Source organism: Molossus molossus, unplaced genomic scaffold (assembly GCF_014108415.1).
Source record: "Molossus molossus isolate mMolMol1 unplaced genomic scaffold, mMolMol1.p scaffold_m16_p_8, whole genome shotgun sequence".
In the NCBI taxonomy this organism is placed as follows: Eukaryota; Metazoa; Chordata; class Mammalia; order Chiroptera; family Molossidae; genus Molossus; species Molossus molossus.
Window position 1 is genome coordinate 3,080,602 of NW_023425402.1, and position 21,372 is coordinate 3,101,973.

Consider the following 21,372-nt stretch of genomic DNA (forward strand, 5'->3'; position numbering starts at 1 on the left):
GACAGTCTGGACACTGTCAGGTGGTCTGGGTATCTGGATAGTTTGTCCTTAGTCCTTCAGGAGGTAATCTGGAGATCTGATGTAAGTGCAGACGTTGATGCAGGACTAAAAGTTAAAGTTAAAAACAGAATTTTTTCATCATACCTCAACCTACTTGACTTGAGTAATTCAGCAGCTTGGCTATAGTAAGTTCATTTTATTTCTTCACCAAATTCTTCATGGATATTGGGCAGGGGACACAGGTGCAGAGGTGGAGATGCCCAGAGCTTAGAAATCTGGACTGGGTGGGAGGGTCTGGGTGGGGAGCCGCTCACGAGCTCCATGCTAAGGGCCGGACTGTGGGGGTCGCTCTGGTTGAAAGTCTGGTCGAAACCACGCTAGGAAGCCTGAGTCAGTGCTGCCTTAGGAGCCCTCCGCCCCTTGGGGGTGGATCCTTTATGGGGAGCTGAGGAGAGTAGGGCAGGAGAAACTGGGCCAGACAACTCTTTTAGCTCGAGGGGCCAGGAGGACTCTCCGCGTCTCTGGAGACAAGGGCACTACACGCACTTCAGAATCAAGAGTTGTAAGAGGCTGACCTGGGACTGGCTGGCAGGGGTGGGGTGGGGTTCGCCTGGACTGGCTCCAGCGCTCAGCAGGCGACGACGAAGTGCGGAGGGCTGCCTTCCCCGAGTCTGTCCCCCAGCGTCCCCCCGCCCGCCGGGTAAGAGACCGTCGTATTCCGCTGCGGAGCCGGACCTCAGAATTGCGCGCTGGGGCGAAGGCCTTCTCTCTGTTCCCAGGACCTCTTTGCTGCTCCTTCCTCTCCTCACCTATCTAAATGGATCGTTCCGCCTATTTCCTCCCCCACTCCTAGGGCGCAATGGAAAGTTCCATTGCCCCTCCGGTCTCCCGCCGCGTTGCCCGGGACGCTGGCACGGTTGCCAGGGAAAGCCCCGGACGTGACGGCTGCGCGCGACCCCGGGCAGCCGCCCCTCTCCTACCCGTCATTCCCCGGCGCGTGCCGTCCTCCCCTGCCCCTCCCCCCGGGGCTCCAGACTGGGGCGAAGTAAACAGCGGGCGGCGCGGGGCTGTCCGAGCCAGGCCCGGTGGGAGCTTGCACTCTCCTTGGGGCCAGTGCTGCTGCTCAGAGGTCTTTCCTGCAAAACCCCGGGGGTGCACAGCTAGGATAATGCTTTAGGAAGACCCTAGGCCTAGGGACCCAGGCCCCGCTGAACTGGGGGCGGGACTTCGGGTGCGCGTTGCTGCATCTACGTGGTAGGGGAGTATGTTTGTGGGGAGAGGACTTGAGTAAGTTAAAAGTTGGCTATTTTGTGACAAGGACCTGAGGTGGGCCCGGGCCGTTGAGGCTTTATTGCCCGTTGTCTGTTTCGAGGGGAGGGGGCATTGTTACCTCGCTCATAAGCCCTCATCGCCCCTTCTCAGACGAGAGCATGCTGGGGCTCCGGGGGCCGCGGCTCCCCGCTGCGGGGATCCTGCTCCTTTTGCCCTTCTTGCCGCCGCTGCTGTTGCCTGCAGCCCCCGCGCCCCATCGCACTTCCTACAAGCCGGTCATCGTGGTGCACGGGCTCTTTGACAGCTCATACAGCTTCCGCCACCTGCTGGAATTCATCAACGAGGTCTGGCAGGGGACACCTGGTTGTGGGGCGCCGAAGGCATCCACGGTGGCTAGGGAGGGAGAATGCGGATCTGAAAGCCGCCCCTGTGGGCCTGCCCAGTTCCTAGGGAGCTGTTGCTGGCGTGGGGAGTGTTGGGTGGGGAACAAGATTCCGGTTCTAGGAGGGTACAGTAGGCATTTGGGCGCAGCCAGAGGGTGTGTGGAGGGGCTTCATAATTCATCCCCAGTTGCAGCATTGCCCCCTTCCCACAGACACACCCTGGGACTGTGGTGACAGTACTTGATCTCTTCGATGGGAGAGAGAGTTTGCGGCCCCTGTGGGAACAGGTGCAAGGGTTCGGAGAGGCAGTGGCCCCCATCATGGCAAAGGCCCCTCAAGGGGTGCATCTCATCTGCTACTCACAGGGTAGGTGTCCCCCCAACCCTAAACACTATATGAAGCTTGATCCTTATCTGAGGGACACTTCCTAGTGTCCCCTTTTCTGAACCACATTGTGCCAGCCAGTACCCTGGTTCCTGAGCCCTCCTTTTCTGACTTCCCTCAGTACCTGGGTCTATCTCTGTGTGTGTCTTGAGTGGGATGCTCCCTGCACTACTGCCCCCTTCTTTCCCTATTACCCATGGTTCTTGGACCTAAGAGATAGTGAGAGGGGCAGTAAAGAACACCCCCAAGTTAGAATCAGAAGACCCAGAATCTAATTCTGGCTCTGTCAACTTACATGACGTGGGACCTTTTGCCGTAGGGCATGTCTGTATTCTCTGGGCCTCAGCCTTCTTCATGTACATTGTGGTGTGGGGAGAGGCAGAGGCGGGAGACTTTGGGCACAGCTGTGCCTAAATCAGGCTCAATGTGGTGGTCTGCCGACAGGGGGTCTGGTGTGCCGGGCACTGCTCTCTGTGATGGATGAGCACAATGTGGATTCTTTCATCTCTCTCTCCTCTCCACAGATGGGACAGTATGGAGGTGAGTGGGTACTGTGGGCTTCATAGGGGGCCCTGAGTATTGGGGGCACAAAGGTTTGGGCTACTTGGCACCACTATTCTCTTGCCAGACACGGACTACTTGAAGTGGCTGTTCCCTACCTCCATGAGGTCTAACCTGTACAGGATCTGCTATAGCCCCTGGGGGCAGGAATTCTCCATATGCAACTACTGGCATGGTGAGTAGGGGATGCTAAACTGGACCTCCACGGATGGGTACTCTGGAGGGTGGGGCCTGCTGCTCCCCCCTCTACCATAACCAAAAGCAATAACATCGGTGATAACGTGTATTTATTGAACACTTACTGTGTGAACAAGCACTGTTCAAAATGCTTTGTATGTATTACCTATTGTCTCAGAAAGTACAGTCTGGTGCAGAGGTCAGCAGACTTTTTCTTCAGAGGGCCGAATGGTAAATATTTTCAGTTTTGCAGCCCATGTGGTCTGTGTCACAACTACTCAACTCTGGCACACTAGTGTCAAAGCAGCCATGCACTACATGTAAATTCATGTGTCTGTGTTCTAGTAAAACTTTATTCTCAGAAACAAGCAGTGGGCCTAGTGCAAATGCCTAAGGTACTTTTGTTTGTTTTTGTTACTCCTCACCTGAGGATATATTCCCATTGATTTTTTTAGACAGAATGGAAGGAAGGGGGGAGAGAGAGAGAGAGAGAAAGAGAAATGGAGAGACATCGATATGAGAGAGACACATTGATTGATTGCCTCCTGCAGGACCCTGACCAGGGGCCTTGGATTGAACCTGCAACCCAGGTATGTGCCCTTGATGGGGAATTGAACCCACTACCCTTTGGTCCTCAGGCCAGCGCTCTAAGAGCTGAGCCAAACTGGCCAGGTCAGAGGTACTTCTCAAGACCAGACTACTTGGGTTTGAAGTCTGACCCTACTGGGTGACTTTGCGTGTTACTTAACCTTCCTGTGGCTGGGTTTTCTCATCTGTACAGTAATAATATAGTACTTGCCTTATACGGTGGTTGTAAGGATTAAATAAATTAATGAATATAATATACTTTGAATAGTATCTGGCTTATAGTAGGTACAAGATAAAGGTGTTTGCTATCATGTTTATAATTATTGTTGCTACATTATATTACTATTCACCTTGTCTGTTACTGTAGCCTCCTGATTGGTCTTACAGTCTCTGGTCTTGCCTCCTCTCCCTGCTTCTCTGACTGTCTTTCTAAATGCTGTTTGTACCCAGACCCCCATCACGATGACTTGTACCTCAATGCCAGCAGCTTTCTGGCCTTGATCAACGGGGAGAGAGACCATCCCAATGCCACTGGTGAGACCCTACGCTTCTATGTGGGTCCCATTTTCTGCTTTTTTGACCCCTTATGTTCCCCTCTACAACCTGGCCTGACCCTGTGACTGACTCAGGCTCTCTTCTTCCCAACCTGCAGCGTGGCGGAAGAACTTCCTTCGTGTGGGCCGCATGGTGCTGATTGGGGGCCCTGATGATGGTGTTATTACCCCCTGGCAGTCCAGGTAACAAGGGACTGTGTGGCCTGAAGATTGGCTAAGGACACCCCTAATCCCCACCAGTCTTCATCTCAGACCTACAACTAGTCCACTGTTTATTTAATGCCTTCCCTTCCATTTATCCTGTCAACCAAGACCAAAACCTGGAGTTGTCCCCGAGCCCCTGCTGACTCTACTTCCTCTCTGTCCCTACCACCCACCGCCCCCATTCTGTAAAAACTTTTAACTTTGAAATAATTATGAATTCACAGGAAATTGCAAAATTGGTTTAGAGGTCCTGTGTATCCTTTCCCGTTTCCCCCAGTGGTTGCATCCTATGCAACTGTAGCACAGTATCAAACACCAGGAACTTGACATTGGCACAGTGTGGGAGGATAGTGCATGCCACTTTATTTCCTAGCACCCCTTTTACTACCTGGACTACCGTGACTGCCTCCCTACGCATCCCTCCCACCCCAGGTCTCCGTGGCACTGTGTGCGTGCCTGTGTTCCCGACTTTCACCAGTGGTCTGGCGTCACCTGGCCTAGTCACTGGGCATCTGTGCCATGGCCCTGTTCTGGGCTGGGGAATGCAACTGTTGGTAAAAGAGAAGTCCCTGCTGTTCTGTAGCTTACAGTCTAGTGGGGGAGACAGATAATAGATGTAAACGTGTAGGTCAGGAAGGAATAAAATAAGGCAGGGGAAGGGCTTTCAGGATGACTGGAGCCTGTTTTAGATAGTGACCAGAGAAGTCCTCCTGGAACAGCTGCTCTTTGAGCAGAGACCGAAGGGAGTGAGGGAAGGAGTTGTGCAACAGTGTGGCTGAAGCAGGGCCAGGGAGAAGGACAGCGTGTGTGGGGGGTGGCAGGTGTGAAGGCAGGGAGCTGGGGACAGAGCGGGAGAGGAGGTTGAAAGAGGTAGCAGGGAACTGTTAGGTTGAACCTTTGTGGGGCAAAGTAAAGCCCTCGACTTTATTTTAGAGAGAGGAGAGAGAAAGAGAAAGATTGATCCCTCGCCTCCCGTACCAGGGATTGAACCCACAGTCTGGGAATTGAACCTGCTACCTTTTGGTGCATGGACGATGCTCCAACCAACTGAGCCGTGCCACCCAAGCCAAAATTTGCCACATTTTTTTTTCTTTATTGATTTTAGAGAGAGAGGAATGGAGAGGGAGAGAGAGAGAGAGAGAAACGTCGATAAGAGAGAACATTAATTGGCCGCCTCCTGCATGTCCCCCACCGGGGATCAGGCCCACAAGCTGGGCGTGTGTCCTGACCAGGAATCGAACCGGTGACCTCTTGGTGCATGGGTTGATGCTCAACCACTGAGCCACACCGGCCAGGCGAAAATTTGCCATTTTTAAATGTACAGTCCACTGGCATTAAGTACATTCACATTATTGTGTAACCATCACCACCATCCATCTCCGGAACTTTTTCCCAAATTGAAACTCCATATCCGTTAAACACAGACTCTTCAGCCCTGGCTTCCTCAGTCCCTGGCAACCAGGACTCTTGACTTTTTATTCTGAGTAAAATAGGAAGGCACTGGAGGGTTTTGGGTGAAGGAGTAATATCCCTTATAATAATAGTAAGAGATGGGATTTATTTATATTTCATTTCAGATCTATAACAACCCTATGAAGATAGTAATACCTCAGCTATGTAGTGCATTTTATGACCCAAGGCACTGTTCTAAGTACTTTTCAAATAAAGCTCATTTAATCCTCAAAACAGCCTTTTAGGAAACGGGTGCAAAGAGATGAAATGCTTATGATTTGCTTATGTTCATAGGTTAGTAAGTGGTGAAGCCAGGCTGTTAACCACATGTTTTACTTCCTCCCTACAAGGGAGGTCTTTCTTGCATAGGCTGCAGGGGAGAAGGAGCATGCTCAGCTGCACTCGCTGCGAGTGTGGGGTGGAGCTGGAGCGCAGGTCCCGTCTCTGTCCCTGCTCCTCTCCCGCGCGTGCGGATGAAATCCAGCTTCTCAACATGGCCTCCGGCCCCCACCCAGCTCCCCGGGACCCAGCTGTGTCTCACCTCGGGCCTTTGCTCTTGCATTCCACTTGCCTGGGCAGCCTTCCCTAGTCCCGGGTTGTCGCTGTGAAGGTTGATGCCCTAAAGTAAGGCAGTGGCTTCTCGTCTTTGCTCCTTGGCCAGGCACCAGCACCTCAGTCTTTCATTGCCAGTGGCCCTCAGTGCTCATGCCAGTTACACATTATTAACTCACACTTTTCAAGACCCTTTTATTTTTAAATAATTTCATACTTAACAAGTTACCAAAGTACTACAAAGCAATCTTGTGTACTCTTCACCTAGTTTTCCCAAGTGTTAACATTTTACTATGTCTACATTAGCTTCCTCTCTCTGTATATAGTGTGTGTGTAACTATTTGAAAGTAGGTTGTAGACATAATGTCTCTTGACCCCTAAAACTTTAGTAGGGCAGTGGATATATCCTATATACAGGGCACTTTTTTTTTTTTTTTTTTTTTAACATATCTGCAATACAATGGTCAAAACCAGTAAGCTAACATTGATATGGTACTCTATAGACCTTATTCAGATGTTTCCAATTGTCTTTTTAGAAAAAAGAAATTCCAGTGCAGGATCCAAGCCAGGATCATGTGTTGCATTTAGTTTTCACGTCTCTTTATCTGTTTTAATCTGGAATACTTCCTCAGTCTTTGTCTGGGACATTGACACTTTTGAAGTGTACAGGCCAGCTATTTATAGAATGTCCCTGAGTTTGGGTTGGTTAACTATTTTCTCGAGATTAGATTCAGGTTATACATTTTTTTTTTTACATTTATCTTTAGATAGAGCTGGAGGGAGGGAGGGAGGAAGAGAGAGAAACATCTATGTGAGAGGGACACATTGAGTGGTTGCCACCCACACAAACCCAACTGGGGCCGGGGACAAACTGCAACCGAGGTACATGTCCTTAGCGGGAACCGAACCCAGGTCTCTTCAGACTGTGGCCGACGCTCCAACTGCTGAGCCAAACCGGCCAGGGCTCAGGTTATACATTTTTGATGGAAATTCAGCGAAGTGATGCTGTATCTTTAGTGAGTCACTTCATGGGATACATGATGTCCAGTTATATATATATATACACACACACACACATATATATATATATATATTCTCACCTGAGGACATTTTTGATTTATCTCCAGATAGAGCGGGAGGGGGAGAGAGGGAGGAAGAGAGAGAGACACATCGACTGGTTGCTACCCACATGACCCTAACCAGGGCCGGGGACAAACTGCAACTGAGGTACCTGCCCTTAGCGGGAACTGAACCCGGGTCTCTCCGGTCCGTGGGCAGATGCTCTAACGGCTGAGCCAAACCAGCCAGGGCTCCAGTTAAATATTGTGTCTTCCCTGATGCCTGTCTCCCCAACAGGCTGTGAGTTCCTAAAGGACCCTAGCCCACTGTGATTTTCTCCAGTTCTCCTGATAACATTCCGCCCCCATCTCTTTGTAGCTTCTTTGGTTTCTATGACGCAAATGAGACAGTCTTGGAGATGGAGGAGCAACCGGTGAGTTCCTGGGATTTCTTCGCGCCCTGTCCCAGCTCAGTCTGCAGCTCTCCCTGCTACTGACTCATGAGCTGAAGGGTTCGCCTTGTGGGGAGGGGGCCTGGGACACCAGCAGGAACTCACTGTCTCTCCCTGTGTCTTTCTTCCATGCCCCTTCGCCCACCTCAAAGGTTTATCTTCGTGATTCTTTCGGGTTGAAGACTCTCTTGGCTCGGGGGGCCATAGTGAGATGTCCAATGGCTGGGATTGCCCACACGGCCTGGCACTCCAACCAAACCCTTTATGAGACCTGTATCGAACCTTGGCTCTCCTGAGGACATCCCCAGGGATCCCATAGGAACTCCCTGGTCCAGAGACCAAGTGGTGGCCTTGGAAAGCAGATGTCAAGCTTTGTTGTGCCCGTGACCACGGCATTGCTTGCACACTGCCCCCACCAATCAGGGCTCCCAGGACCCCCTCCTCTGCTCTGTGAATGACAAATCCTGGTCTCCCCCACCTCATGTCTTCATTTGGGGTTGCTCCATGCTCTCCCATCCTCCCAAGGCTGAGGTTGGGAAGTGGGAAACCAGGTTTTTAACTTGTGGCTGCTCCTCCATCTCTGGCTGTACAGGGGGAAACCCAGCCTGCTCACCACAGGAGTCTCCTCCCAGGCCGCTCAGGACATTGCTCGCTTCTGTCCTCACTGAACTCCCCTGTCATCAGCCCATGAGAGTGGGGTCCTGTGGCTCCCCTATGGGGACAGTTTCATTCTTGAAGTGTCAGTGTTGGGGAATATTTGTGGCCTGTGAGGCCCATCTCAGGTTTGGGGATCCCCCAGTCCCTATGTTCAGTGTTGGGGTACCCTCTGGAGCCAAGTTTCTTTGAGGCCCCAGCCCCTCTTTTAGCTACCCTTGAGTGGGTGTTACCCCTATATTTATGGAAATAAAATTCCATTTCCTCAGTGGCTTGGCTCATTTCCAGGTGAGGGGGACCTGGCTCCCCAAAAAGGGTGGGAATGGAGAGCCTGAGGCCTGGGTGCCCGGATGCCTGGTCTGGGGTGGGACCCCCTTGGTGTTTCCGCTCTCTCAATGCCCATTCTGTGTAGGTTCCTGATTCTCTCTGGGTTCTTTCCTGCTGAGGACAATTCTCTTCCTGTCCCAGCCTAAGATTGGGGGCCTGAGCCCAGAGCTTCAGTGGCTTGTGCCCCAGCTTCATGGATGGAATGTCCCTGCCACCCCCAGGCTAGACCAGGGGGATAAGGGTCAGGGTGAGCATTGTTGAGCCCCTTTTCAACCTTCATAGGCCAGAGCTGGGTGAGGGGCTGGACAATGAGCCTCCTCTTCCTTGAAAGAAGGAATTTTGGTAGAGACAATAGGGCCCTGTCTACTCTGGCATAGGGGGCGGTGGCTGACTCAACTGTGCCCCCACCCAGGCCCTAACAAATGCCATCAAGAAATGGGGTCAGTTTTCCCCATAGTGCCCTGGGTTGCCCCTGTCTGTCTGTGGTGACTTCCCTGCCTCTCTTTCCTCAGCTGATCTTGCCTCTTCTCCCATGACCTGACCCTGCTTTGTTCTCTGCTAGCTAGCTCTCTCCCAGCCCCCCCACCTCTCCCCTAGTCTGTGTTGGGTTTAAGGGGTAGTCTAGGGCCAAGGGTACTGGTAGTATTATATAGCCAGTAGCCTCTGCTGATTTGGGGGGGTTGTCAAGAAATAAGGGGCCTCAGAAAGTTGTGAAGATACTTCTAGAGGGCCCTTTGCTGGGGTGGGGTGAAAGTAGTGGGTCTTGGACCCCACTGAGCAGACTACGCTGGAGCTGTGGGAGGCCTGTGGGAGGGGGCAGGAATGGGAGGGCTCTGTGGCCCAGCCCCTCCTCTCTGAGCAGCCCAGCCTGCCCACCAGTCTGAGCTGCTGCTGCTGCGGCTGGTGGGCCTGACGTCTCGGGAGAGAAGGAAAGGCAAGTGGGCAGAGAATGTCAGTGGGGAAAGTTGGGGTCATTCAGAGCCTTAGAGTGCGTGTGGGATGGTTGCTTGGGTGAAGGGTGTATGTGAAGGCATGACACGGGTGTGCGAGGGTAGCAGGAATGTGTTTTAAGGTGTGGAGTTTCCAGGTGTGGGTTTTTGTGCAAGGAGGGAGAAGGTGTAGTGATGAAGACCTGAGGTTTTGAAAGTAGGAGTAAGGTGGAAGAGGGCATGTTAGAGATTGAAGGGTCATGAGGGGAGGGAGGAGGGTGTTAGGGTGTGAGTCTGTGTGGTGCTGCATGGACCACTGCATGCCCACATGTGTTGGCAATCCTGGTGACTAGTGCAAGTGTGTACAGATGAATATCCCATTACCCGTAGGGGTACCAGCAGGCTGCTCTGGTGGGGCTGGAGCTGAAGTTAATGGGGGAGGGAAGGGCCATCATTAACATCTTCTTGCCTGCAGCCCAAAGTCTGGAGTCGAGAATCATGGGGTCCAGGGCTGAGCTGTGCACTCTCTTAGGCGGACTCTCATTCCTCCTCCTACTGAAGTCAGGCGAAGGGTCCAAGGGTGGATCCCTCAAAGAGAGGTGACGACAGAGGGGTGGGGCTGGGCGAGATCTTCCGAAAACCACCTGGGGGTGGGGCTTCACAGGTGGCGAACAAAGAAGTTTAGAATGGGGGTAAGGCTGTCACCTGAAGGGAGGGCTGGGCCTCAGTGAACCTAGAGGGATGCAGGACTTCAGGCTCCCCAGGGCCTGGCCCACTCAGTGTCTCCCGCCTTCTCCCGCACGGGTGCAGTCATGGGGTCTGCTCCAAGCAGACACTGGTGGTCCCGCTCCGTTACAACGAGTCCTACAGCCAGCCGGTGTACAAGCCCTACCTGACCCTGTGCTCTGGAAGGCGCGTCTGCAGCACCTACAGGTGAGGGACCAGGAGCTTGGATTCCGGGGTCTTTCAAGAGGAACCCCAGAACCCTGACTCTTATGTCAGGGTCCAGAGCCGGGCACTATGTTCCAGGACCACATACCGCGTGGCGTGGCGGGAGGTGAGGAGGGAGGTGCGGCAGACGCAGGCCGTGTGCTGCCAGGGCTGGAAGAAGCGGCATCCAGGGGCGCTTACCTGTGATGAAGGTGAGGCAGGCTGTCCTTGGGCCTCAGGGAGGTGCGGGGGTGGGGGGTGGGTTAGGGAGCCCGCGGGCCGTTCCAAACGGCCTTTCCTGCGTCCCCAGCCGTCTGCGCTAAACCCTGTCTGAACGGAGGCGTCTGCCATCGCCCTGACCAGTGCGAGTGCGCCCCCGGCTGGGGTGGGAAGCACTGTCATGTGGGTGAGTCGGCTCGTGGCCCTCCCTGCCCACCCGGGCGCCCGCCCCGCCCCGCCCCTGAGCCCCCCTCTTTCCGGTAACTAGACGTGGATGAATGTAGGACTGGCGTCACCCTCTGCTCGCACCACTGCCTAAACACCGCAGGCAGCTTCGTCTGTGGCTGCCCCGACGGCCTGGTGCTGGGCCTGGACGGACGCACCTGCGCAGAGGGGTCCCCTGAGCCTCCAACTAGTGCCAGCATCCTTAGCGTGGCAGGTGAGTGGCGAGTGCGGCCGCCGGGAGGGCCGGGCTGGCGGCAGGGCCCGGGCGGGAGGTGGTCACTCTCCTTTGTCCCAGTTCGGGAAGCGGAACAGGATGAGCGCACCCTGAGGTGGGAGATTCGTGAGTTGCGAGGGCGCCTGGAGCGGCTGGAGCAGGTGAGCCTGGGCGCCTGGGGCCGAGCCTGCCCAGCAGGGCGCGCCCCATCCACAACACCCTGGGGTGTCTCCTACTTTGTAGTGGGCTGGGCAGGCCGGGGCCTGGGTGCGGGCGCTGCTGCCCATGCCACCTGAAGACCTGCAGCCGGAACAAGTGGCAGAGCTGTGGGGCCGGGGCGACAGGATAGAGTCTCTCAGCGACCAGGTGCTACTGCTGGAGGAGAGGCTAGGCGCCTGTGAGTTCTTATGCCCCTCTCTGCTGGGACCCTATTCCCCAACTGCCCTCGCCTTTCTCAATTCAGCCTTTTCCCAGAACCCTTCCCCAACACTCTCTCCCCATACCTTTCCCAGACATCTGCACTTCACCCCCTTTCTTCTGGCACCAGCCCAACCTGTGGTCACTCCTTATTGTGACCAGTCCTCACGTCCACTCCGGGCTGGAGGCAGTCCACAGCCAGCCGGTCTGCCTTCTCTTTGTCATTAACCAGGCTCCTGTGAGGACAACAGCCTGGGTCCGAGGCTCAATCGGCGGCAGTGAGGAGCCCCTGCAGAACCTCTGCCCTCATTTACATGGAAACTGGACCCCACTGGTCCTTCGGGACCCTCCAGCTGGGGGGCTGCAGCTAAGGCTTTCTCCACTCAGGAGCAGTGTCTTCCAGCTGGGGCAGATCGCCTGGGGCATGGGGACTGCTGCTTCAGCTCCTCACACACACAGATCTCTCGCAATCTTTATTCTCGGTTCTTTGCTGTCATCCAGATAATTAATAAAAACCAACCACGAAAAACTGAGTCCCACCCTCTCCTTTTGCTCCCAGCCCCTCCTGTTGTGGACACAGGTCTGGGATGGGAGGCAGGGGGTGGCTAATGCCATGGGAGGAAATGAAAACTGGCTCAGAGGGAAACCTTAAAAAAAAGAGTAATAAATTAAAAGCCCTCCCACCCCCCAGCCAGAGTTCAGTGCTCTCCCCTAGCCCCCAAGGAGCAGTGCGAGCGGCACCGCTACGGCCTCTTGCCCTTGTCTCGTCAGAGTGGTACAGCAGGGCTGCAGCGGGATGGGTGGGGCAGGGCACCGGGCAGGGGAAGCAGAAATGTGAAGACCAAACTGGCATTCAGATGTGTGCTCAGTCCAGGGCACCTGGGCATGGGCTGGAATGAGACCTCTGAGTGAGGAGAGCCCAGCCTCTGTGACAGGAGGCTCCGCGGAGGGAGGGTGAGGTGCTGAGTACTCCCAGGAGGAGCCTGGGAGGAGTGTTCCAGGCGTAAGCTTCCAGGCACAGCATGAGGGGTCCTCCTCACAAACGGATGAGTCCAGTGAATCCATGGACCTGGGGGTGGAGGTGGGGAATTGTTCCACAGAATGGATGAGTCCACTGGCCAATGTAGGGCGGAGAGGGAGAGAAGACCACAAAGGAAGAAGGTCCCCGGGGGACAGGATGGAGTGCTTCCACTCAAGTGTAGGCTGAGACACTGGAGATGAGGGGGAGGCAACGGTCCCACAGACTCGATGGCACAAGAGGTGGGTGAAGGTCAGGGTGGAGACTGCACCGAGGCAAGAAGAGTCCATGAGGGGAGCTGGGAAGGGGCAGAGACATTCACTTTGGAAGCTGGAGATTCCAAAGAGGAGACCGAGTGGGGAGAGAGTAAACGAGGAAGAGGGCTTGGTCCTGCTTCAGAACCCACTGGGCTGGCAGGTGTGTGGAGGAAGGTGGGGGTCAACGGGAGAGGGGCTCAGAGCCGGGCCTCGCCCACTCCTCCAGGCTTCTTCAGATAGTCACCCCCACCCCTGCCATCAGTGGAGATTTCTCGGAAAATGGTGAGCATGGAGTGCCGGACTCTGTCGGCCAGAGCTGGGACGTCATCTGGTGCCAGCCCTTCTGTGGGCACTGGGGGCAGCACCCGGACCTGACATCGCCCTGGAAGAGGGGTGAGCACAATCAGGGCCTGTCTACCCAGGCCTCTGCCCACAGGCTGGGCCCAGTTTCTGAGCTCTCCTGCTACTCCCCTCCTCAACCTGTCAGTGCTCTTCCGCCGACCCTGGGCAACTGCCCCTCTGCCTGCCAGGTGCCTCCTGCAAGGCCCTCCTGCACCAAGCCTTCCTCAAAGCCCAGACCAGACACGGCCCCCTCCAGCCCCACAGTCTAGGCTCAGTGTTAATCGCTGAGTGTCACAGCTCTGCACACACAGGCCTTATCTCCCTGCTAGACAGTAATGGCCTCTCTTGGAGGGACCAACTGTTACTATCTATCAGGGTATGGTGGGTGCTTAATAAATACTGTGTCACAGCTCTGACACAGACTGATCCTGCCCTATAGGGACATCCCTCTAGCCTCTGCCATGACCCTTCTGGCCCCCCACCTCCAGCTCCGTTCAGAACCCTCACCGGAAGTGAAGCGGCGCTCCTTTTTGCAGTAGAAGTCTTGATAGGAGGACATGACAATGGGGACAATGGGTACCTGGGGAAAGGGAAAAGTGATGAGCCCCTGGCTCCCTTCTGAGGCCCCCATGACATGCCAGAGAGGAAGGGATGGTGGGGGCTGGGGCTCAGCAGCAGAAGGGGAGCAGTAATCACCTGGGCCTGCACTGCAAGGTGGAAGGCGCCACGTTTGAAGGGCAGCATGGAGCCGTTGTGGTTTCTTGTGCCCTCAGGAAAAACCCAGACCCGCACCTGGGGAAGAAAGAGGGTCAAGGAAGACACACATGAATGGAGGAGTCACAAAATGGTTATGATGCTGTAATGGGACTTCTGAGGTCCCTTGGCCCTGCATATTAGTTTATTTACAACTGCTCAACTCCATTACTCCCCGCCTCCATGTCCCCAGGGTTACTCACATCCTGGGTGAGCAGGGTCTGGGCAACCTCAGACATGACACTGATGGCATCCCCAGTGCGCTTCCGGTCGATGAAGATGACTCCAGCCAGCCAGCAGGCCAGCCCGGCAGAGCCGGCCCATAGTAGCTCCCTCTTGGCAATGGGCACACATCGACCAGGCAGTACCTCCATCATCCCTGGGGCAGAGGTCAGGGTGGGGTAGCATGAGGGTGGAGGTGGCCCACCTCACCCAGGTCATCACCCACACTACTAGGGCCTGGATATAAAGGAAGGGGGGGACAGAGCCGGGGAAGACCTAAGTAGAGGGATTAAAGGCCTACCACCCTGCTTATGAAGGAAAGAAGGCCATGTCTGAGTCAAGAGGGAGTCGAGCACCTCCAAGAGATTCAGGGAAGGTTCCAGGAGGAAGGGCCTGGCTGGGGGAGGTGTGCTCTATGAGGGTCTCACCAAGCAGGTCAAGGGAGCTCTGATGGTTGGAGACGACGACGTAGGGCTGCGAGGGAGGGAAGTGGTGAGCCCCTCGCACCTCCACTCGGATCCCATACAGATATTTGATGTGAAGCAGCATCAGACGCAAGATCCTAAGGGTGGCACAGCAAGCGATTCCAGAGGGGTCCAGTGACGTCCGCCTGCATGCCTCAGCTCCCTTCTTCCCTACCCTCTTTCTGGACATCTCTGCAGTCCTCTCCACTTCCTGTCCCTGGACTCTTTCAGTCTCTCCTGCACACCCATGCCCTCCCCACCACTTCTCGCTTTCGACTCTTAGCTTCCCTCATCACCCAACACCCCTTGGCCCTTACTTCATGTTCTCGACGTTGCGTCCGCGCACAGCACACACAGGGATGGCGAGCACAGCCAGAAAGAGGATCCAGCCGTTGTAGAAGGCCATCTTGAAGAAGTACTTGGCACTGGGGCTGCAGAACCACAGGGTGGGCAGCAGGAAGAGCAGCAGCAGGAAGAGCAGCAGCAGCACCGTCCATGCCCCTGGCCACAGCTCCATTCTGGTTACCTGCAGGGATTGGGGTGAGGGACAGCAGGCCTGATTTTGGGGGGTGGGGGGCGGCGGATGAGGCACAGAAGGCAGGAAAAATAGGATGGAGGCAGTGGGGAGCTCGGGACTGGTCTCCCACCCCTCTCTGAAGGCTCCAGATATCTTCAGATGCACAAGACATGAGACATGTATATTCACAAGTCACAGATGCATGATAAAAAAAGGACAATGAGCCCTGGCCAGTTTGGCTCAGCGGTTAGAGCACCGACCTGTGGTCCAGAAAAACCCAGGTTCGATTCCCGCTAAGGGCACGTACCTCGGTTGTAGTTTGTCCCCGGCTCTGATTGGGTCGTGCAGGTGGCAACCACTTGATGTGTCCCTTTCACATCAATGTTTCTCTTCCTCTCTCTTCCTCCCACTCTATCTGAACAAAAAATGGAGAAATGTCCTCAGGTGAGGATTAAAAAAAAGGATAATGAAAAGTACCTCGGTCAGGGTCTTATAAGAGTCCTGCTGGGTCTAACGCAGCAGCCCCAGCCACACGCAGGACTGAGCTCTTGAAATGTGGCCTAACCTGCCCTGGCCGGTTTGGCTCAGCGGTTGGAGCGTCGCCTGCGGTCCGGAGAGACCCGGGTTCGGTTCCCGCTAAGGGCACGTACCTCGGTTGCAGTTTGTCCCCGGCCCTGGTTGGTCGTGCGGGTGGCAGCCACTCGATGTGTCCCTTTCACATCGATGTTTCCCTCTCTCTCTCTCTACTCCTCTCTCTCCCTCCCACTCTGTCTGTACAAAAAATGGAAAGATGTCCTCGGAAGAGGATAAAAAAAAAAGAAATGTGGCCTAACCCGAACTGAGCTATGCTGGAGATGTGAAATGCACATCAGATCTGAAAAACTTTGAATAAAAACAGAATGCAAAATATTCCATTAATAACCTTTTATATCGATATACAAAATTGATATACAAAAAAAAGGTTTGAAATCACAAATTTTTGTATTCAAGAGAGTACACTAAAATTAATTTTACTCTGTTACTTTCTACCTTCTTCAATGCAGCTACCAAAAATCTAAAAACTACGTATGTGGCTTGCGTTACATTTGTGTTAGACAGAGCCGGTCTATACACTGTACGCTGTGTTAAACCACATTTGCACTTTCTAGGGAACAGGCCCCGAGAGGTGAAATAACTCACCTGACTGAGGTGCTACATGCCTCCCAAGAGGCACTTCCTAGCTTCAACCTAAGCAACTTGTGCCCCTGGCCACTCGTCCCCTGCTGCCTATAGGCATGTCACTCAGGTGCACACAACCCGTACAGTGAAAGTCATGAAAACCACAGACGTTCTCAAGGGCTGACTGGAAAGAATAAAGGCTCTGTCATTAAGGCAAACACACAAAGACCAACCAGTTCACACAAACACACACGTTTATAATCGCACCCGGTGACAGGAAGGATCAGAAATGCATACCTGGAGACCCCCCCCCCCCCAGGCAGCCTCCTGACAAAGCCATGGCGTACCAGGAGTGACGTTGATCCTGCCTCCAGACAGCATATGAATCCCAGCACTCCTTCCCTCCCTTCCAGTGACACTGGAGGCAGTTCGCTCGGGCAGGTACAAGGGTAAGTAAAAGGGGCATCACGCCACCTGCCTTGCAAGAGGAAAGAGCTCAGGAGGAAGATGGGCAGGTGCCCAGAACCTGCCTTAAGCTCTTCCTTCTTCCTCCACTCTGCTGCCCCACTGCCGGGGGCAGAGTCACAGTTCACAAAAGACGGTGTTCAGGCAAATACTACGAAGGCCAAAGACACTCCTTTCCAATGACAGGAAGAGCTATGCTCAAACTAAGCCCACTGCCAAGAGTGAAGGTAACAGGCAACAGAGGAAAGGGGCGACTCTGCCACCTCTAAACCCACTGCCCCTGCAGGCTCCGACCAGCACATCTCTGGGCCCTGTGCGACAGGCTCCAAACTCTTCCCCTCCAATCCCTCTTCCACATGGCAACCAGAGATTTTTTGGTAACACAAATATGGGCATTTCCCTGTATTGCCTAAAGGCCCTTCGTGACAAGCTGATTTCTGCTTACGTCTTTGGCCACATGTCCACAAACACCTTTTACTACACAGATAATTCTTCAGTTCCTCAGACACACCATGATCTTTCATGCTTCTGTGCCATGAACATGCTGTTCCTTTTGGCTGGAATGCCCTTCCACCTCTTCACCTGCCTCACTCAGCTAAGTGTCACATTTTGGAGGTCTTCTTGAACCCCCCAGGCCTAACTTTTCATTACACTTTTATCTTCTTTTAAAAAAACATTTTTATTGATTTTTGAGAGAGAGGAAGCGATAGAGAGATAGAAACATTGATATGAGAGAGAAACATCGATCAGCTGCCTCCTGCATGCCCCCCACAGGAGATTGAGCCTGCAACCCAGGCATGTACCCTGAACGGGAATCAAACCTGGGACCCCTCAGTCCATGAGACTATACTCAATCCACAGAGCCACGCTGGCTGGGTTATCTTAATCACTGGTTCTCAAAGTGTGGAAATGCAACTTCTTGGACCTTACCTCAGACCTCATGGATCAGAAATTCTGGGTGTTGGGCCCATTAATCTGTTTTAACAAGCCTTCCAGGTAAGTCTGAGAACCACTGATCTTGACACCACTGTGTATAACTGCTCACTGGTATTTGTTTCCCTCTCTAGTCTATAAACAGCTTGAGAACGGGCTCTGTCTTATCCCCAATGCCCAGGACAAGAAGGGGCAGAGAAGGTGCTCCAACATTTGCTGAACAGATTATCAGACTGTACACATACCCACACAACCAAAATTAATGACAGAGATGACTGTTCCAAGAATGAATAAGATAGGTATCCTCTTGAGGGCTATTAGCTATGAAAAGGAAAGTCACTGAGAAGGCAGTGAACACACTAAGCCTAACAGTAACCTACTCTGAATACACGGCCACAGTGAAAGCAGTGACAACAATCAAGATGGCACATGCCATCGTACACACAAGAGAAACATAGAGAATGGGAATTAACATGCCACGGGGAAAGATGCTGCTGTCATCAAATACATGCCAACAGTGCAGAGTTGGGGGACAGATCATGTGCACGGCAGGGCTGACCCTGTGGCACACACTGAGCTCCATGGACACAGTCTGTACATGGCTACTGGTGAGATAATGTGCAGGAAGAGACACAGGCCAGAGAAGTAAGTGAGGTAAGGCACCTGAGCGTGGTTCTTCGGGGAGACGGAGGCCCAGTTATACTCTCTGGAGCAGAAATATCAAAAGATTTATAAACACAGTGGAGTGTCAAATGGGTTGATGAGCACATAGCTTCCAAAATATATTGCCAATAAAATTAAGAAATAAACAGTATGTGTGACCGTAAGCACACATGCTATGGACAAGTCATGTGTATCATGTGAAGGAGCACACATCAGTGTGGAGTGAGCCCTGACTGGGAAAGCATGCAGCAAAGAGGCCAAGCCGATCATGAAAGGAGCGTGTGCTACTTGGGTAAGCCATGGTTCCCACGCATGAAGACCACTGCATATGGCAGGACCATGGATAGGATATGTGTGCCCCCCCAAAAACAATGAATAATCTCTACATGCTAAAGTAAACAGGCAGAAACACAGCATGGGCAAGAAACATGAAGCCAATAATAGATGCAATACGTATATGAAAATTCATATATGAAAATTCACAAACTTGAACATGTCAAGACTCGACGTGAGACATGGACCTAATATATGAGACCGGGCAATTCTGATGGACAATAACACACCATTTTCCCACAGCCCATGGATAGCATAGGACAACCTAGCTGCACACAAGCCATTATGTCAAAGGTACAGAGATTCAACATAGAAAACACACAAGGCCCTGGGTGTAAGGGTCTAGCATGCAGAAGGCCACTGAAAAACAAGAGGCCCTGTGCCTAGATGAAAGCAGACCTGTCTGAGGGCATTCCTAGGAAGCCAATTCTGCTGGGGAAGGAGGGCAATTAACCACCTTCTCCCAGCCACAACCTTCCAAGAGTCAAGTGGGGCCAAAGGGCAAGGAAAGGAACTGGGGAAGGTGCAGGAATTCCCTCTCCAGGATTCCCGGTCCACACCCATCCACAACTCACAGGGTCTCCAATTCTCCCCCTGGTCTCTTCCATCCTTCCTCGCCCTCAGGCCCCCTCTCCTTTCCCCAGAAACCCTCTTTCTAGTCGGCTCTCATCCTTTTCCCAGCAACCCTCTCCCCAGTCCGCCCTCCCAAACCCAATCTCTCCCCCACCCTCTCCTCCAGGTCCCTTTCAGCACCCTCCCTCCTCCTCCTCCCATCCCTTTCCTGCCCCCACCTCAGTGGGGAGGGGGGCCTGGGGGGCCGGCCCCCTCCCCAGCCAGGCTGCAGCAGCGGTGGTGGCGAGTGGCTGTCTCTGCCTCGTTCGGGGTGTCGGTGCCCAGGGGGGCGATAGAATTGGGGGGTATCCTAGCCCCGGCCGATGGAGGGGAGGTGAGAGTGGGAGGACGGGCCCATAGCGGTGGGAATGGTGGGGGGTAGTCCCCCCAACTCCCTCCCTCCCTTCCTGCTGTCTGAGGGCTGGGGCTGCCGCTGCCGCCGCCGCCGCTATCCGCCCCCCACCCCTCCCCAACGCCTGCTGGTTTCCGGGGCTGGTCAGGAAGTAGGGGCGGTGATGGGCGGCCTGTTTTGCCAATCGCCTCCCAGGCTTCTAGGCATCTCTTCCCCGCATCAACCAGTCTCTTCTCGCTACCTCCGCTACAGGATTGCTGGGCTGGGCTCTGCCTCTGTCCTCCGGCTGCAGCTGCATCTTTTTTTTTCCTCCATAAAACTCCCTTTCAGCAAACATGACTTGTGTGTCCCTACAGGCTGTATTCCTTTCTCAGCCCATTCCTTCTCAGTCTTCATCACCTCTCCTTTTGTCACTTTTTCTTGGTTTCTTCCTTTCTCTACTCCCACATCTGCTGCTTATTCCCGCCAACTCTTCTCTAAGACCCCTTTTCTTGTCCCCCATTCAATTCCAAATACTTATCAAGCATCTACTAGATGCCAAGCCCTGGATCCTTCACCTCTCTTTGTCCCCTCTACTCTGGTCTCTTTGTCCTTTGTCCCCTCACTACCTCCCAGCAGTCCAACTCCCTCCTCCCCCCTCTAAGGAGAAAGACTACTTAGGCCCTCTCCCTACCCCCCTCTTTCCATGTTCTTTAACCTCAGTACTTTTCCTAGTTCCTCCCTATCAGTCCCCGTACTCACCCAAGCTGACAACCCCTCTCCCCAACACAGAATCTGGGAGCATCTATTCTTACAATTGGGCATCAGGGTTGCTTTCTTGGAGGGAAAAGTGAGAATGCTGATTCCTGTGGGACAAGCATGCCTCCTTAATTCTGTAGCCACGTATCTAGCTCCGTTTAGAGCCCGTGCTCCCCGGATTCCCATTACCCCTTTACCAGGATCATTCTATCACTGCTTCTCCCTTGGTCTCCACCTCTTCTCAATAACCTTTTCTCCAAACCTGTGCTGACTCCTGATCCCTCACCTCCCCTGCTTTTATCAGGTTGTTGCTGAACTGCCCTCAGCCCAGGTCTGCCGCGCCCCGACACACCTTCGCCGTGCGAGACCTTACACGCCCTGAGGAAGATGTACGAGCACTGGCAGTGGGAGAAGTGTTACCTAGTTCCGCTCCTTGGGCCACAAGGAGGGTCACTGACTGCAGAACAAAGGCCCAAACTCGGACGAAAGGCCCAAGCTCTGAAGCAGTTTGCCTAAGCCCCAAGGGTCCAGCCCAGGAGGAAGACCCCAGCTCTCCTGGGCATCTTGCAAGAAGGAAGGGGCGGGCCTAACCCCGCTCACCGCAGGTCGCCTTAAAAAGGGGCGGGCCTTGCCCCTCCTGCACCCACTCACAAAGTGGTAGGGCGAAGCGTTTTCTACTGCTAAGGTTTAAAACCGAGTCGAGGTCGCCTCTGTTCTACCGGTCACTTTAAAAAAGGGTGGGCCTTCAGGGCCGTTCTGCTGTGTAAATCACCTAGAGAGGGGCGGGCGGAGCCGTCCGGCGAGGGAGGCGGGTTAACACCGGCGCCGCAGGTCGATGCTCGCACCATCCAAACGTCGGGCTAATCCCAGTTCTTCCTTCTTCAGTAAGAGGGAGGGGCGGACCCAAGTTTTTCTCTCTACGTCACCGAAGGAGGCCGGAGCCATTTTGAACCCTGCGACCCTAGTATTGCCCTCTTTCCTGAGCTCTTCGCT

The 21,372-nt window shown here is 53.9% G+C and overlaps 3 protein-coding genes across 11 annotated transcripts; 2 read left to right on the forward strand and 1 right to left on the reverse strand.

Annotated features, from left to right (window-relative positions):
• Positions 1-682: 682 nt before the first annotated feature.
• Positions 683-8,536, forward strand: PPT2 (palmitoyl-protein thioesterase 2). Of its 3 annotated transcripts, none has more exons than XM_036248162.1 (9): positions 683-700; positions 1,423-1,616; positions 1,868-2,021; positions 2,484-2,579; positions 2,668-2,775; positions 3,816-3,899; positions 4,018-4,102; positions 7,565-7,619; positions 7,790-8,536. In XM_036248162.1, the coding sequence occupies exons 2-9, from the start codon at positions 1,431-1,433 to the stop codon at positions 7,931-7,933; spliced, it is 912 nt and encodes a 303-aa protein (XP_036104055.1). In that variant the 5' UTR covers positions 683-700; positions 1,423-1,430; the 3' UTR covers positions 7,934-8,536. The 3 variants fall into 3 exon arrangements, with proteins under 3 accessions (XP_036104055.1, XP_036104054.1, XP_036104056.1); XM_036248161.1 differs by lacking the exon at positions 683-700 and adding an exon at positions 1,016-1,231; XM_036248163.1 differs by lacking the exon at positions 683-700 and adding an exon at positions 1,023-1,129.
• A 147-nt stretch (positions 8,537-8,683) lies between these two features.
• EGFL8 (EGF like domain multiple 8) lies at positions 8,684-12,067 on the forward strand. Of its 2 annotated transcripts, XM_036248159.1 has the most exons (8): positions 8,684-10,146; positions 10,358-10,480; positions 10,577-10,689; positions 10,788-10,883; positions 10,965-11,135; positions 11,217-11,296; positions 11,379-11,532; positions 11,785-12,062. In XM_036248159.1, exons 1-8 carry the CDS (start codon positions 9,980-9,982, stop codon positions 11,832-11,834), a joined length of 954 nt encoding a protein of 317 aa, XP_036104052.1. In that variant the 5' UTR covers positions 8,684-9,979; the 3' UTR covers positions 11,835-12,062. The 2 variants fall into 2 exon arrangements, with proteins under 2 accessions (XP_036104052.1, XP_036104053.1); XM_036248160.1 differs by lacking the exon at positions 8,684-10,146 and having other exon boundaries at positions 10,264-10,480; positions 10,557-10,689; positions 11,785-12,067.
• Positions 12,005-21,361, reverse strand: AGPAT1 (1-acylglycerol-3-phosphate O-acyltransferase 1). 6 transcript variants are annotated; one of them, XM_036248165.1, is made up of 7 exons: positions 21,152-21,361; positions 14,926-15,134; positions 14,573-14,706; positions 14,126-14,301; positions 13,866-13,961; positions 13,677-13,749; positions 12,005-13,209 (listed from the first exon to the last, which is right to left on the reverse strand). In XM_036248165.1, exons 2-7 carry the CDS (start codon positions 15,123-15,125, stop codon positions 13,025-13,027), a joined length of 864 nt encoding a protein of 287 aa, XP_036104058.1. In that variant the 5' UTR covers positions 15,126-15,134; positions 21,152-21,361; the 3' UTR covers positions 12,005-13,024. The 6 variants fall into 6 exon arrangements, with proteins under 6 accessions (XP_036104058.1, XP_036104060.1, XP_036104062.1 ...); XM_036248167.1 differs by lacking the exon at positions 21,152-21,361 and adding an exon at positions 20,800-21,121; XM_036248169.1 differs by lacking the exon at positions 21,152-21,361 and adding an exon at positions 16,631-16,667.
• Positions 21,362-21,372: the final 11 nt, after the last annotated feature.

What these genes read in the sequence shown, in the direction of transcription:
- AGPAT1 (XM_036248165.1), bottom strand. Translation starts at nt 15,125, where the DNA reads ATGGAGCTGTGGCCAGGGGCATGGACGGTGCTGCTGCTGCTCTTCCTG. An exon ending in AGACCCTGCTCACCCAGGAT is followed by an intron (nt 13,962 to 14,125) that starts GTGAGTAACCCT and finishes TTTCTTCCCCAG; the next exon opens with GTGCGGGTCTGGGTTTTTCC. An exon ending in GGAGCGCCGCTTCACTTCCG is followed by an intron (nt 13,210 to 13,676) that starts GTGAGGGTTCTG and finishes CCCCTCTTCCAG; the next exon opens with GGCGATGTCAGGTCCGGGTG.
- EGFL8 (XM_036248159.1), top strand. Translation starts at nt 9,980, where the DNA reads ATGGGGGAGGGAAGGGCCATCATTAACATCTTCTTGCCTGCAGCCCAA. An exon ending in CGCGTCTGCAGCACCTACAG is followed by an intron (nt 10,481 to 10,576) that starts GTGAGGGACCAG and finishes ACTATGTTCCAG; the next exon opens with GACCACATACCGCGTGGCGT. An exon ending in CAGCATCCTTAGCGTGGCAG is followed by an intron (nt 11,136 to 11,216) that starts GTGAGTGGCGAG and finishes CCTTTGTCCCAG; the next exon opens with TTCGGGAAGCGGAACAGGAT.
- PPT2 (XM_036248162.1), top strand. Translation starts at nt 1,431, where the DNA reads ATGCTGGGGCTCCGGGGGCCGCGGCTCCCCGCTGCGGGGATCCTGCTC. An exon ending in CATATGCAACTACTGGCATG is followed by an intron (nt 2,776 to 3,815) that starts GTGAGTAGGGGA and finishes GTTTGTACCCAG; the next exon opens with ACCCCCATCACGATGACTTG. An exon ending in ATTACCCCCTGGCAGTCCAG is followed by an intron (nt 4,103 to 7,564) that starts GTAACAAGGGAC and finishes ATCTCTTTGTAG; the next exon opens with CTTCTTTGGTTTCTATGACG.